Consider the following 16,222-nt stretch of genomic DNA (forward strand, 5'->3'; position numbering starts at 1 on the left):
GATACAGCTATGCAGAAACTGTCATGGTGACTGATCCCTGAGATGAATCTTAAAGCTGGCCAGATAAAGAGGAAATACTATGTATGCAGAGTAAACAACTGTAGGAATGGTATGGAAGAGAAACAGCATGATAAATACCAAGAAACCCAAGTGATCTGGCAGCACTACAGTATGAAAGTGGCAGGGATAAGGCTCTAGAAGGAACTAGAGAATAGGTCCACAATGAAGAGCACTGTATGCCATTTAAAAGGTTAAGTTCACTTCTGCACTTAGGGGGGAACCCCAAAGGAGATTTGAACAGGATACTGATTTATTCATATTCATATTTCAGAAGCATTACTCTGATAGTAATGTAAAGGGTGGGTTAGAACTGGGAAGATAAAAGGCAGGGAGATGAGTCAAGAGGTCTTTGGATGAGACCAATGTTTCTGGGGTAAAAATCCACAAACTAAGGACATTGTAGAGATTCAGAGGAAGGGACAGACTGAAGAAATGTTTTGGTGACAATACGCAGGAGATGTTTAATACTATATCAGATGGAGTGATAGAGAAGGAGATGTCTAGGATTTTCAAGACAAGCTAGAAGATACTTTCTCAAAGTTTGGTTTCTGAATAGAGAGGCACACAAAGTCCTAGTTAGGCAAGATAGAAGAAGTATTGGAAGTGTTTCCAGGACTGGAATTGATATCTGGAAAGTCCCATTTGGACAGAAAGCCCCAAAGAGAAGCAGGGCCAGAGGCAGCGATCAGAGTATAGGTTGAAATCATGGAAAGAATTGAGAAGTAGCAATGACATTCCCAGAAAATGTGGACCAATTTCAAATCTAGAGCAGGCAGGCACTCTTAGCATGGAACAATCATACTAGAGAGTATCCACAGTTGGTCCCAGATCTTAAGGTATCATTTTATGATTGCGGAGAAAAGAAAAGCTGCTGTCAAATAGCTCTTTAGCACAAGGCAGGGTCATGAGTGCTCTGTTATTTACAGAAGAGCACATTTAATTTGGGGAGTCCAGTGCTAAGTATTTCCTCAAGAGGCAAAAAAGGTAAATGTATTTGCTTCTTTGGCTGTAAAGATCTCTTCCTTTTTGCCTTCATCCGTTTTATTGTCTTCCTCTTTCTTTAGTCTGCAAGCTCCATGAGGGAAGACCCATGTCCAACCTGTTCCTCGTTGCATCTTGAACATTTACCACAATACCTACCTAAATGCTCAATAAAACATTTTATAAAAAGAGTAATTATATTAGGAATACTGCAGTTTTCTACTAAAATTACTTCCTTAGTTTGAATATCACCAAAGAATAAATAGCAAGCAGATTAGATTTCAGTAATTTGTTAACTTTAAAATATTGTTTCATTTGATTGGAACTGTAAAATTCAAAGATTATATGGATAAACACACTTCTAAAATTTCCTTTATTTCTCCATTTGGTATCATGCCAAAGAGTCATACTTTTAGTGGTATAATGTGTTCTAGATGTTGCCTTTCCTTGCCATTTTTGGAATATTGTAACTGAAGTAGCTTTGGAGATCATGTAGTTTAACTTTGAGAAGACAACTCTGGGAATTCTGAGATTTACCTGAGGACCTAAAGCTAATTAGTTACTGAGAAGTGTTTAGAACCTGGGTGTCTGAATTCTATGCCAGTGTTTCTTTCCATTGGTTGTGTAATCTACATTTGAATATAAACCTTAAATTTATGCGTATTGTCTTTTTAATGGTATAGATTTTTTTTTACAAGTTATTATATGAGAAGTATTAGACCCAGTGTATTTAATTCTGGTTGAAGGATGTAAATAATCGTCTACTAACTTATCCTTCCAGTGTAGACTTCAAAATGAGATGCAGAACTCAGGTATCTTGATTCATTTGTAGGAAAGATACTTTAGATTGTATGCAAGGAACACATTCAATTAAACATTCAGTTTAATTGAAAAAAAGTATTTTGTATTTTTAAATATGTACTCTTATTATGGAGATATTTTTTCCTTCATGAATTGCATTCATAACAGTAGAAAAGTGGAGAGTATTACTAAAAGGATTGTATTTTGAGATTGCTTTGGGTTTGAATTTTGTAATTCTGGTTTAATTCTTGTTTTGGTGGCCTGGCACACTCTTAGGAATTGCCATTCTCTTCCTTTACCTTTGGTTTTTCTATAAACACTTCCTCTCAAAATTGTTTCTTGAGTTTTGGCAAAGGAAGTATAGTAGTTAAAAGCAGCAAAATTATGGGCTTTAATATAATTGCTAACTCTATCAGCCATAATTGTTTTATTCTAATTTTCTGTTTCCCTAGGTTTTAGCTTTGAGTCATTCCTTAATGGCTTTTAGTATATTATTACACTAAATCTCACTAGGGAATTCTTACACATTAAAAAGATCATTTTGATTGTTTTACTAGATACTTACTCTTACCTAATTGTAAGCTGCCAACTATGAAGGTAGCAAAATGCCTCATTTAGAAATTCTTTCATATTTTAGTTTATTTAGCAGTAGTTGATGTAGTTAAATAAATGAGCCTATTATGTAATCTTGAAGATGCTCTTGTGAGTGGTTAATAGAACGGTGTTTGCACTGTGATTAATAGCCTTGTCAGCTAATTATTATTTGGAATTGGTAAAGTTATTCCTATACTGTGTTCCAAGCTGTTTCTCTAAGACACTTAATGAAAGATGTTGGGTGTTTCTCTAACAAACACTGATTCTTATAATTGACTATTGGTTGATTAAATTTCCATAAGTTGATATTTTGTTTTGTAGGATTAATAATATATTCTGCTTACATATTCAGTTCATAATAAGCATCTAACTATAACCCATTTTAAAATTTTGTTTGGTGATGGAATAAAGGCTTTATAGGAATAAACTGAAGCCATAGGTCATACTATATTAGTCTGCTCAGTCCACTATAATAAAAGACCAGAAACTGTGTGGCTTTAACAACAGATACTTTTTTCCTCACAGTTCTGGAGCCTAGATGTCCAAGATCTAGGTGACAGGGTGAGTTTTTGGTGAGGCCTCTTCCTGGCTTGTAGATGACCACTTTCCTGTGGGGGGTGGGACATTTGGGAGGGCTGGGGGTATTACTGGGAGAATTGGGAGAGTCAGAAGACACAGTGTCTCTTCCTCTTATAAGGACTTCAGTCCTATAGGAATAGGGCCTCTTTTTGGTATAACCTCATTGAACTTTTATTGCCTACCTTCCTAAAGGCACTATCTCCAAATCCAATCACACTGAGGATTAAAACTTCAACATACATGCTTGAGGGGGGACACAATTAGTCCATAGCACATTATCATACCTGATGAATGCTTTGTTTTAGAGATTTTTTTGGTGTGTTATTCTTTTGCTTTTACCAGAACCAGTAGGATTATTGTTATGACAAAACAGATTTGTTGTTCCTCCATTATCAGCCCTTCACAATGGTACTGAGCATGGGCCAAAGATTGGGATGGAGTAAGTAAGAATCTTTGAGAAAAGGGAAATATGTGGTGTTTCCTAAATTTGCATTTAAGTCATTGGGCAAGAACAGATTAAACTGGATTGAAACCGACGATTCCCAGGGACTCACTTTGTTTGCACTACATTGGTTTTAAAAAATAGAATTAGTAGTGAACATTAAAAAAATTACTCAATTACATGCATAATTACAGCATGGAATATGTTTGCCTTTTGAGGTATCAGAAGACCTGATAACATTAGGGTTTCATTCTTATGTGATAGGAAACTGTTGGGGCTGAGAAGAACCATGGATATGATCACATTAGAAGGAAGGTCATTCCAGTCTTTCTTCATGGTTGTCTTTTTTAAAAAATTTAATTTAATTTTTTTCATGTTCCAAGATTCATTGTTTATGCATCACACTCAGTGCTCCATGCAATACGTGTCCTCCTTAATACCCACCACCGGGTTCGCCAAACCCCCACTTCCCTCCCCTCCAAAACCCTCAGTTTGTTTCTCAGAGTCACAGTTTCTCATGGTTCATCTCCCCTCTGATTTACCACAATTCACTTTTCCTTTCCTTCTAATCAAAACCACATTGACATACCACCTTACACCAGTTTAAATGGCCAAAATTAGCACAGTTGTCTTTTTATAATCCAGATCAGTAGTTTATTCAGGTCCTAAATGTGTTATTTTAGAATGTTCATTAAACTTTCTTAATATAATGATACTAAAAGAATCTTGGATATTTTTGTTTTCAAGATATTTTATTTTTCCATATTATTACTTAAATGCAAGATGCTACCTCTTTATAAGAACTTAACAGCATCTAATTTTTCATTTAATTGCATGCGTCCTGTCTTCTCTGTGTGCGGAATGTTGTATTAATTGTAGTGTGTGTGCTCACATACAAACATGAACACACATCCATTCCCAAGTTGCTTTAAATTGAAGAATAATTTAAAATTCCTAAAAAACAATCTTGAGGATTTAGTACAGCAAATTCTTTAATATACAGGATAAAGATGTGTACGTGTTAAAGGTGCCAAATAAGCAGCAAAAAAGACTTGGTTGAAAATATATCTTTTCTAGAAACTATATATCTAACCTTTCCCTTTTATCATGCCAATAATAATAATATGATAATTACTAGGGCTTTTTGGTTTATTTATATTTCTTGAGTGATTGGTAAAGTTTGAGGTGAACAAAAGGTACAATCTATAGATTGAGACTGTTGTTTTAACACAGAAGCAGGCAGCAATAGCATGGACCTCCACTTATTTCTTGCCTGGTTACTATCAATTAATGAATGACTTAAGTAGTAATGTTTTAGAATCATTTCCTAATGACTTGGATCTAATACACTGAACATATTCTAACTTTCAAGATTTTAACAATATAGAAGTGTGGAAAGTAGAGTATTTACCCTCATTTCTCTGTTTGTACCTCTCTCTTTAGTAGGCATAGTCATCATAAACAGTTTGGCGTTCATATTTTCAGTCCTGTTCTGGTTTAGTGGGCTGAATTGAAGTTGTTTTGAACATAGATGTGTATTTTTTTAATTGCCAAATATACTGGCCACTTTCTCTTGGCAGTTTTTGACACTTTAAGTATATCCATATTCTTGTAGTATTTTTATTGTCTTCCTTAGGGGTTCTGTCACCCCAGACTCTTAGATTTTCCTTGTGCCCTTCCAATTTCTTCTTCTCAACTTTATTTTTAGTTTTCTCCTCTGTTCCTCTCTTTGACATTCTCCTTCTTTCTTCTATAGACACTTTGTAGGCTGTTTTATTTGTTCCTATGCCTTGGATGTCCTCCATACTGTTGATTCTTCAGTCTGTATCTCTCGAGCTTTAGATCTATATATCCGAATAGTCATTCACACTTCTGTGTCTTAGTCCTAACAACTTCAGCTTATCACAATCCGATGTTGACTGTTTAACCCTTAAATCTTTGCTTCTAGGTTTCTTAAGCTAGAAGCTTGAACATTGATACGGATTTCTTTCTCTCCTTTATCCCTAACATTTAAATCTCAGACACACACACACACACACACACACACACGTCCATTCCTCATTATTCTCTCTTGTTTCAATTATTGGTAGCAGTCTCTTGAGTTCTAGCCTTCAGTATTGGGCTTCACTCTATACAAAGAGCAAGCTTTCTAAAGAATGGTCCAGTTCACTTTCTTGTTTCTCATTCTGTGGTTAGATGGGGTGGTACTATATCACTCACCCTCACCAGCCACCCTGTATTCTGCTTCAGTGTTTTATCGAGACAAAAGTTGTAGTAGAGTGTGCTTCTTTTATCTGGCAAAGAGTTGACTACATTTCCTCGTTTCCTGTCCTGTGGGAGCTTTTTATCTCTTTATATTTGCATGAGTATTTCAAACTGATGTTGGGAAATGAAGCAGCCTTCATTAAGTTTTTGTAATCTTAATCAGAACTCCACAGCTCAACTTAAGTTGGGGACTTCCTGTATTTACCAGTGACATTCAGATAAGATAGAGGCCTATAAATTATGTAACATGTACTAAAGCCAGGTCTCCTCTCTGCAAGGAGGTTTAATTTTAGCTTTGTTGCTTGATTTCTTTCTTTCATTCTTTCTTGTTAAATACCAGCTGAATTGAGATCGAATTCATGTAACATATAATTCACCTATTTAGAGTGTACCATTCAGTAGTTTTTAGTATATTCACAGAAGTGTGATGCCACCACCACAATGAATTTTAGAACATTTTATCACCCCAAAAAGAAAATGTGGACCTTTAGCCATCAGTTCCTAAATCTGTCCATTCCACTTACCCACCACCCCCAGCCCTAGTCAACACCTAATTTGCTTTCTATAGCTATAGATTTGCCAGTTCTGAACATTTCTTATACATGGAATCATTCAATATGTGGTCTTTTATAAATGACTCTTTTCATTTAGCAGAATGTTTTTAAGGTTCATCTGTATTGTAGCATATATCAGTACTTCACTTCCTTGCTAAATAATAGTCCACTATATGGGTTTACCATTTTATTCATCCATTAATCACTTGAAGTTCCTTTGGGTTATTTTCATTTCTTAGATATCATGAAAAATGCTGATATGAACATTGGAGTTTAAGTTTTTCATGAACATATGTTTTCATTTCTCATAAATATATACTTAAAAGTAGAATTGCTGTAATAGACCAGAAAGGAACAGAGACAATATACAGTAACAGTCACCTTACAGACAGTACAATGGCACTAAATTTGTGTTTTTCAATACTTACCCTGAATGTAAATGAGCTAAATGCCCTAACCAAAAGACACAGGGTATCAGGATGGGTAAAACAAACAAACAAAACCAACTCGATCGATATGCTCTCTGCAAGAAACTCATTTTAGACCCAAAGACTATTTGGGTCTAAATTTAAAGTGAGGGGGTTGAAAACCATTTATTATGCTAATGGACATCAAAAGAAAGCTGACAGATAAATTAGATTTTAAGCCAAAGACGATAGTAAGAGATGAGGAAGGACACTACATCATACTTAAAGGGTCTGTCCAGCAAGAAGATCTAAGAATGTTAAATATCTATGCCTCTAACATGGAAGCAGCCCATTAAACAAGTCATTCAATAACAAAACCAAAGAACACGTAGACAATAATGCAATAATAGTAGGGGACTTTAACACTCCCTCACTCAAATGGATAGATCATCTAAGCAAAAAATCAACAAGGAAATAAAGATCTTAAATGACACACTGGACCAGATGGGACATCCCAGATATATTCAGAACATTCCATCCCAAAGTAACAGAATACACATTCTTCTCTAGTCCACATGGAACATTCTCCAGAACAGATCACATCCTGGGTCACAAATCAGGTCTCAACTGGTACCAAAAGTTTGGGATCACTCCCTGCATATTTTCAGACCACAATACTCTGAAACTAGAACTAAGTCACAAGAGGAAAGTTGAAAAGAACTCAAATACATGGAGGCTAAAAGCATCCTACTGAAGAATGAGTGGGTCAACCAGGAAACTAAAGAAGAATTGAAAAAAATTCATGGAAACAAATGAAAATGAAAACCCAACTGTTCGAAATCATTGGGACACAGCAAAGGCATTCCTGAGAGGAAAGTATATAGCAATACAAACCTTTCTCAAGAAATAAGAAAGGTCTCAAATACACAACCAAACCCTATACCTAAAGGAGCTGGAGAAAGAACAGCAAAGTAAACCTAAACCCAGCAGTAGAAGAGAAATAATAAAGATCAGAGCAGAAATCAATGAAATAGAAACCAAAAGAACGGTAGAGCAAGAGGCTGGTTCTTTGAAGGAATTAATAAGATTGATAAACCCCTGGCCAGACTTATCAAAAAGAAAAGAGAAAGGACCCAAATTAGTAAAACCATGAATGAAAGAGGAGAGATCACAACCCAACACCAAACTAATACAACAATTATAAGAACATATTATGAGCAACTCTACGCCAGCAAATTTGACAATCTGGAAGAAATGGATGCATTCCTAGAGACGTATAAACTGCCACAACTGAACCAGGAAGAAATAGAGAACCTAAAGAGACTTGTAATCAGTAAGATCGAAGCAGTCATCATAAATCTCCCACAAATAAGAGCCCAGGGCCAGACAGCTTCCTAATACAATGTTAGAAGTGGAGAGAGCATTCTTTTCTTTTTCGTGATCTTAGGGAGAAAGCATTCAGTCTTTAACCATTACGTGTAATAATAGGAGTTGTTCATAGATACGTTTTTCAGGTTGAGAAAGTTCCGTCTGTTCGTAGTTTGTTGAATGACTTTATTGTGAATAGGTGATGAATTTCATCATATACTTTTTCTGAACCTTTTGATATAATCACATGGCTTTTGCTCTAATTGTAAATGGCATTTTGGAACCCAGTGTTCTCACACTTCTGTGTTTGTGGTAGAGTGGCCACCCTTTCAGTGAGGGTACAGTGGAGGAGGGAGTCCCTACTATCTCCACTGACTTGCCAAGACTTTAGCCTACCCAGATTAGAGCTATGAAAATGAAAAATCCTAGTGGTCTGCCCTTCCAACGCAATACCTACTATTATGTTGTTTCTACTCACAGCATTTCTTACTCCAACTTTGTGAGTTTTCCACATGAGATGATGCAGTTCTCTGCAAACACCAACTGGGTGTCCTACAATTTAATTCAGCTCTGACACAAACTACCTAGAGTTAGCAGATACTACAGATGAAGGGCTCCGTCCCATCTGCACCCAATTCAGATGCCAATCATAAATAATGGATCCCTAGGTGACTTACACTTCCATCTGACTTGGCTACAAATTAGGGATTCCCATTGCTCTCTCCTCAGGTTTAATTTGCTGTAATGGGTCACTGATCTAAGGGAAATTCTTTGCTTACTATTACCAGTTTATTTATGAAGAATAGAAATAACCAGCCAGATGAAGAGGTTATATAAGGTAAAGTCTCAAAGAGTCTGCATAGAGTCTGGGGGTATTTCACACTCCTGGCACTCCAGTGATTTGTTCACTGACGTGGAAGCTAATTAAATCTCATTGTCCAAGAGTTTTTATAGAACTTAATATCCAGTGGCCTCCTGAATTCCAACTTCCTAGAAGTTGAAGGGTAGGGCGAAAGTTCTAAATCCCTAATCACCAGTTCCATCGTGAGGCTGTCCAGTGACCCCACCCTAAACACTCTGATTGGATCCGCAGGCTTGTTATGAATAACAAAGGACATTCTTACTCTGGAAGTTCCAGGGACTTTAGGAGCTCTGTGCCAAGAATTAGGGACAAGGACCAAGTATCTTTCTTATTATGCTACAATACCATATAACTTGACTGTGAACTGGGGGAAGAGGGAACCGTCTTCTAGGCAATAACTTTATGAAATGTGGAGTGGAGCTTTTGTCACACAGGGTGTGTGCCTTCCATTGTTCATAATTATCTAGCTTCTACCTAACATTTTCATTTAAGAGCAGCTTTGCAGAACTCTTGTCCTCATTCTGGAAGTGGAACTTCTATACAGTGCTTCCCTTGTTTTTGATGAGCAATTATAACAAATGTGATCTAGGTTTTGCTTTTACAAGCATGATTTCCCTTCACTTAACACATTCACATTCTATTCATTGTTTGCCTAATAATCACAGACTGCTTTATACTGTGGCATATCCTGAAAATCTCCTAGATTTCTGGAGGCCTAGAACTTTCTTGCTTACTGACGAATGCTATTCAGGGAAGTTACCCTTTAGCTTAACCTAATTTTTCTGTTTGACCCATTGCTTCCTTTATTTTGCTTCTTACTAAAATAAAGACTGTTATAGATTATTTAAAATCAACTAAAAGGGCACCCTCACTTGTGAAGGTCCTAAGAGCTGACTAAAATCCTGTTCTAGTGAAGGTGAAAATTTTTTTTTTCCTCATCCCTAGCTTAAGTATTTAAATAATAAAGATGGTGAGGTTAGAGTCTATGGAAAAACAGTTGCTTCAGTTATATTTCCTAGTCTTCTAAATGAGGGCATAAACTGATTTTATGTCCCTCATCCCATATGGAACATCTCTACATGATTAGCTGGACCCCTGGGATATGAATTTTTAGAAATCAAACCTAGAAATTTTATCTTTTTTTTAAAAAAAGTATTATTATTTATTTCAAAATTATTTATCTAAATTCAGTGGAGTTAACATCACCCAGTTACCCAATCCTCCTTCCACCCATTTCCCCTCCAGTGACCCTGTTTGTTTCGTGGAGTTCAGCATCACTTATGGTTTAACTCCCTCTTTCGTTATCTTATTTGATTTTTCCTTCCCTTCCCTTATGTTCATATGTTTCATTCCTTAAATTCCACATATGGGTGAAATCATGTGGTATTTGTCTTTCTCTGGCTGACTTACTTTGCTTAGCATAATACCCTTTAGTTCCATCCACGTCATTGCAAATGGCAAGATTTCATTCTTTTTGATGTCTTTTTTTGAAGAAAAAAATCTCTAAATTCAAGCTCCCTTTTGTGACGAGTCTGTAGCATTCTATTCTGAGGTACTTTTTACTTTAAAAATAAGACTGCCTTATATATTCCTTTAGGGAGCTAATTGTATTATGATTGCAAGTTCAGTAGGCCAGATTTTTCCATGGTATTGCCTTTCCAAAGATGATAGGGATTATAAAATATTTTATAAAAATCCAAGATAATCATGGCTTAGTTGCTATACCAACTTTTAACTAATATAAATTATTATCAAGTCAAAATATTATGGGTACTTTTTTGTTTTGCTTAAATTTGTTATCGCTTATATTTGTCCAGATTATCATGACTTTTGCCTCCTATTCTGAAATGTTAGTGTTTTCTAGATTTTTTAAAAATGAGATATATAAATATCATTTTTTTAGACAAAACTTCAGTGGCTCTGTGAGGAACTAAAAGAGAGAGAAAACCGAGAAAAAAATCTGCGGCACCAGCTGATACTGTGCAGACAACAGCTGAGGAATATGACGGAAAACAAGGAATCTGAGCTCCAGTGTCTCTTTGAACAGATAGAAAGACAAGAGCAGCTTCTGGAAGAAATACACCAGGAGAAAAGAGGTGTGTTAGTTGTTCCTACTCTTATTTTTCTTTGTTTGTGTTTGTGGAATCCTAGGATTTGAAAGAAAAGCCTATTTCCCTTGTCTCTACTTTGGATTATTTCCAAATCCCTTTCCTTTCCTGTCTTTTGTCTCCCTATCTTTCTTCATTTCTGGCTCCAGAAGAGAAGATTGTTCACCCTGAGAACTTTTCCTTCAGCTAGTGCTTCTCTCCTGTATAGATAGCACTTTGTTGCCATTTCCAAGTATTAATGTGGTCAGACATTTGTTCTTCCCTGATAGAATGCTGAAGTTTATATTTTACTTCAGGAGAATATTCATTAATTTATTCAATAAATATTTACTCTGTGCCTATTTTGTCTTGGGCACCATAAAAGTGCTGAGGATACATCATGGATAAAACCAAAAAAATCCTCTTATTTAGCTTACATTGTATAGAGTGGAGTGACAGAAAATAAACATAAAGCATAGATAAATTGTTAATGTATTAGAAGTTTATAAGCACAATGGTGAAAACAATAGAGTAAGGGAAGAAGAGTTTGCAAGAGCAGGGGGCAGGGTTGTAATATGTTTAATATGTAGGCAGAACTTTAAAAGTTTGATAAGAAGTTTGGAAAAACTGCTTTTCTTTTTGGTTCTACTAGGGATACATCATGATGCGAAGAAGAAAAACAGCATTATGTATGGAAATCCTATGTGTTTCTTGTGTTGGCCTAGGCCTTTTTGTTATTGGTGAACTTTATTAATTTAAGAACTAGAAAGAGACTTAATATAGTGTCCCACTAAGAAAAATAAAGCATTAATATATAATAGCCCCCTAAATTTTTTTTTTTTTTTTTGGTTTTTCATTTTATTTATCAGGACTATTCCTTCTACAGGTACCAGTTAAAAATTACTGCTGTATGCAGTGATTCTGAGTTTTTTGGGTATCAGGACCACTTTGCATTCATTTGCATATTTGAGAACTCATAGAGCTTTAATCAAGGTATATCATATGCATTAATATCTACCATGTTAAAAACTAAAACGGAGCATTTAAAAATATTAATTCCTTTGAAATAATAATTATAAACCTATTATATTGTTAACATAAAAATTAATGACATTTAACTAGTTCCAATACAAAAATATTGATGATGGCTTTGTTTTGCACTTTTGTAAATATCTTTTATTGCTGTCTTAAATGAATACAGTTGCAATTTTGTATTTGCTTCTGTATTCCATTGTTATATTCCATGTCCTGTAACCTCTGGAAAAACTGAACTGTGTTTATGAGAACTTGAGTGTGAAAAAGGCAAGTACTATCTTAGTAGTATTAATAAGGGGTCTTGGATGACCCCCAAACCATCCATTGCAAACTGCTGCTATAGTGCAATTGAAAGATGTTAACTGTGCTAGTAGTAAAAGCCAGAGGATGCCCTTAAATATACATATACGTATACATATATGTATATGTATATATATATATATATGATTTTTTTAAGGATAGTACAATAGAATCTAATTACAGACTTTATAGATAAAACATTGTATGCTCTGTACATGTTAATAGACTATTTACAAATACTGGATTGCAACTGGCTTTTCTTTTAGTAAGTATTATCAATATTATCACCCAGTAAATTATTTTTTATATTATAAATACCTATAGCTTTTAGGTGGACAAATCCAAAAGGAAAGAACCAAATATTTGTACACTGAAATAATTATGTTTAAATGCCCAGCTTTTTTTCATAAAAGCCTTAGAAAAAAAGTTATAAATATTATAACTTCTCAATATGATTCCTTTATTTCTATTATGTAAATTTAATAAATATTTATTGCTTGTTTTGTATTCATAGAGCTCTTGAATTCCTTTATGCATCTTAAAATCAGCCTGTCAGGTGTTTTAAAAGGAATTTGCTAGTTTTTTTAATAAGACTGTTAAATGTCCACATTTAAGAATGGACTTTCTTGATATTGAGTATTCCTATCCATGAACATAGTATGTCTAAACACATATTTAAGTTTTTAACTTTTCTCATGGATATTTTGTACTTTTCAACATATAGGTCTTGGACATTTTTTTCAGATTGATTCCTAATTTTTTCTGATTTATGATGTTACATTAAATGACATTTTAAAACTTGAATTTCCAACATTCTTTTCTAGCATATAGAAATACAATTGATTTTTGTGTGTGTGTGCATTAACCTAATGTTCTTTAATTGTGGTAGCTCATTTATTAGTTGTAGCAGTTGTTTTGTTATCATTGTTTTTGATTTCTTAACACTTAGGGTTTTCTTTGTACATAACCATCACCTATAAATAAGGACAGTTTTTGCTTCTCCTGGTGAGTTTTTTTCTTTTTCCTTTCTTTTTCTTTCCTTTCCTTTTCCTTTTCTCTTCCCTTCTTTCTCTTCCTTTCCCTGTCCTGTACTTTCTCCTTTCCTGTCCTGTCCTTTCTCCTGTCCTTTCCTTTCCTTTCTTTTTTCTCCTCTCTTTTCTTTTCCTTTTCACTGAATGGGATGTCCAGTACATATTAAACTAACCTTATATTCCTGGGATCAGCTCTACTTTGTCAAATTGTATTTTCCCATTTATATATGGCTGGATTTGATTTATTAACAGCTAAGATTTTTTTGCATCTGTGTTCATGAGAAATATTGTTCTGTAGCTTCTTTTCTCGTAATGTCTTTATCTGATTTGAATGTTAATATAACAGTGACCTCTTAAAATAAGTTGTGTTTCCCTTTTACATTTAGAAACCTTTGTATATATTATATATTATTATTTTTGAAAAAAGCACGATAGAATTCATTAATGAAGCCTCCTGTGCCCGCAGTTTTCATTTGGGTAAGGCTTTAAATTTCAAACTCAAATTCTTTAATAGCTATTCGGCTATTCAGAATTTCTTCTTCTTGAGTCAGTTTTATTAATGTGTACCTTTCATCATATTTGCTCATTTGATCTAAGTTGTCAAATTTGTTGGCTTAAAATTTCTTATGCTATCCCCTTTTAAATTCTTTTAATTTCTGTAAGATCTGTACTGATGCTTACTATTATATTCCCGATATTGGTAATTTTCTTTTATCCTTTGTAAGTATTGCTGAGGGTTTTAATTTTATTAATATTTTCAAAGAAGCAACTTTGAATTTAATTTTTTTCTATTTATCTTTTTAATGTTGACCTCTACTTTTATTTTTAATTTCCCATCTTTTACTTAGTTTATGTATCATTTGCTTTTTTCTCTGGATTCTTAAGTCACAAGCCTTATTTTAATACCTTTTTTTCTTAATGTTGTCATTAAAGTTCTAAATTTCCATCTTAGTGATACTTGAAATGTATTGAAACAAATGTTTCAATGTCATGTTTTCATTATCATTTAGTTTAAACTAGAAAATATTTCCCCTGTGATTTCTTCTGTGACCTATGAGTTTTTTGGTTTTTTTTTTTAGAAGTATACTACTTAGTTTCCAATTATGTGAAGAGTTTTCTGCATATTTTATTACTGATTTCTAACTTAATACCCTTGTGGTCTTAGAATATGCCCTCCATAATTTTGATTCTTTGAAATCTTCTAGGACTTGTTTTATGTCCCCAAATGTGGTCTGTCCTGGTCAATTTTCCAAGTGTACTTAAAAGAAAGTTATGTTCTACATTTATTGTGAAATATTTTATAATTATCAGTCGTGTCAAACTGTTTCATAATGTTCTCTGTCCCTGGTGATTTCTGTATCCCTACTGATTTTGTCTACCTCTATCAATAACTGATAGAGAATGGCTAAAATATCCAGCTATTTACTTTAATTTAATTGTATATGTGTGTGTCATTTTTTTTTTTTTTTTTGCTTCATGTATTTCGAGGCTGTTATTAGGTCCATTTTAGTTAGTATTGATTGTGTAATCAATTGCCTATTTTAATAGTCTCAATAAAAGCAAAGGAAGAGAGGTGTTAGTAGTGTCAACAAATGCAGAAGGTATGATGGAGGAATTGGTTTAAGATTGAGCAGTGTAGGTGATAGAACCCATATAGGAGACTGTAAGGTCTCAGTGGTTTTGCCATTGGGAGAAATAAGAAAGTTGGGAAGTAGGGGCTGATTTTGGTGACAGAGAAAGAGGGATCTTATTTTTTACACCTATCCCTTAAAGTCATAAATGAAAAAAGTTTTAGAAAGTATCAAACTATTGTTAACAAAGAAATGATATGGTACTCTCTTGCCTATGTATATAAAATGTAATAAGTGCTGTTTGTGATTCAGAAATTATGTGGACTTAATATAAATAATGAAGTTTAAGCAAAGGCTGTTGCAGTTGGAGACATATAAACATATTTATTAGGAGGTAGGGTGAAATACATATGTTACTAGAAATACAAGCAGCATGTTCTGGTGAAAATGGGAGTACTGATTACTTTGGTAGAGGCCCATATGGGGAAGTTTTTTGTTAGGACATGTCCTTTGATTTAGATCTTGAGGAATGTAGCAGGATTTCTATAAGAAACAGAGGAGGACGAAAGATTCTTTGCAGGATTTAGCTGCATAGTGATCTCTTCTTGGGTACTTTAGCATTTGTTTTTAATAGTATATATGTAGGTGATTTGATGATTAAATTTAGGTATTTCTGAAACATCAAAATGAATTATAGAAATTTATATTTGGTTCCCTTTACTGTCTTAGGAACTTACCTGTTAGAACAAGGTAAACCTACTTATAAGAGAAGTAGTACAGAGAAACTTTGTATTCATTGCAGTTGCCATTCTCTGCATTAATATTTTTAGTTTGATTTAATGTCATATTGACTAACATGTGCCATGTTAACTGAAACACATGTACAAGTAGTTTATTGGTGCGTGCTGCCAGATTTATCTGAATTTTCTATGCTTCCTGGGCTTCTTTAGGCCTGTAGGTTTGGCCTGGAGTGTTCAAAAAGGAGAGGAACTCTAATGAGAAGTTAATGTCATGGCCCCCCTAGACGTTCGGTAATTATTGACTAAAAATTCATTAATCTTATGAATGGTAACAAATATCAGAGTAGAGAGATGTAAACTGCAGTTGGGAGTCATTAGGAATATTTTTACTTGTGTAGGTAGTTATTTTTAATAATTTCTTAAGAAACTAACTGCTGTTTACCTTTTTAATATTCTGGTAAGCCACTGCTCCTCTATGTGCCAGTATTTCTCTATAAAAATACTTTGAAACTATGAGATTTACTAAAAACTAACATTCATGTGGA

The 16,222-nt window shown here is 34.3% G+C and overlaps 1 protein-coding gene across 12 annotated transcripts in view; it reads left to right on the forward strand.

The window, feature by feature from the left end:
- The window catches only part of CEP128 (centrosomal protein 128), a 378,971-nt gene that overhangs the window by 148,504 nt on the left and 214,245 nt on the right, over window positions 1-16,222 (forward strand). For all 12 annotated transcript variants that reach the window (XR_006604280.1, XM_004739137.3, XM_013058015.2 and 9 more), the window contains one exon: window positions 10,817-11,009. Coding sequence is in view for 11 of the 12 variants with exons in the window: in XM_004739137.3 (XP_004739194.1) it covers window positions 10,817-11,009 (193 nt within the window). In the remaining variant the exon portion in view is untranslated. The remainder of the gene's footprint in view (window positions 1-10,816; window positions 11,010-16,222) is intronic.

Source organism: Mustela putorius, unplaced genomic scaffold, assembly GCF_011764305.1.
Source record: "Mustela putorius furo isolate JIRA1106 unplaced genomic scaffold, ASM1176430v1.1 tig00000129_pilon_pilon_pilon, whole genome shotgun sequence".
Lineage (NCBI taxonomy): Eukaryota > Metazoa > Chordata > Mammalia > Carnivora > Mustelidae > Mustela > Mustela putorius.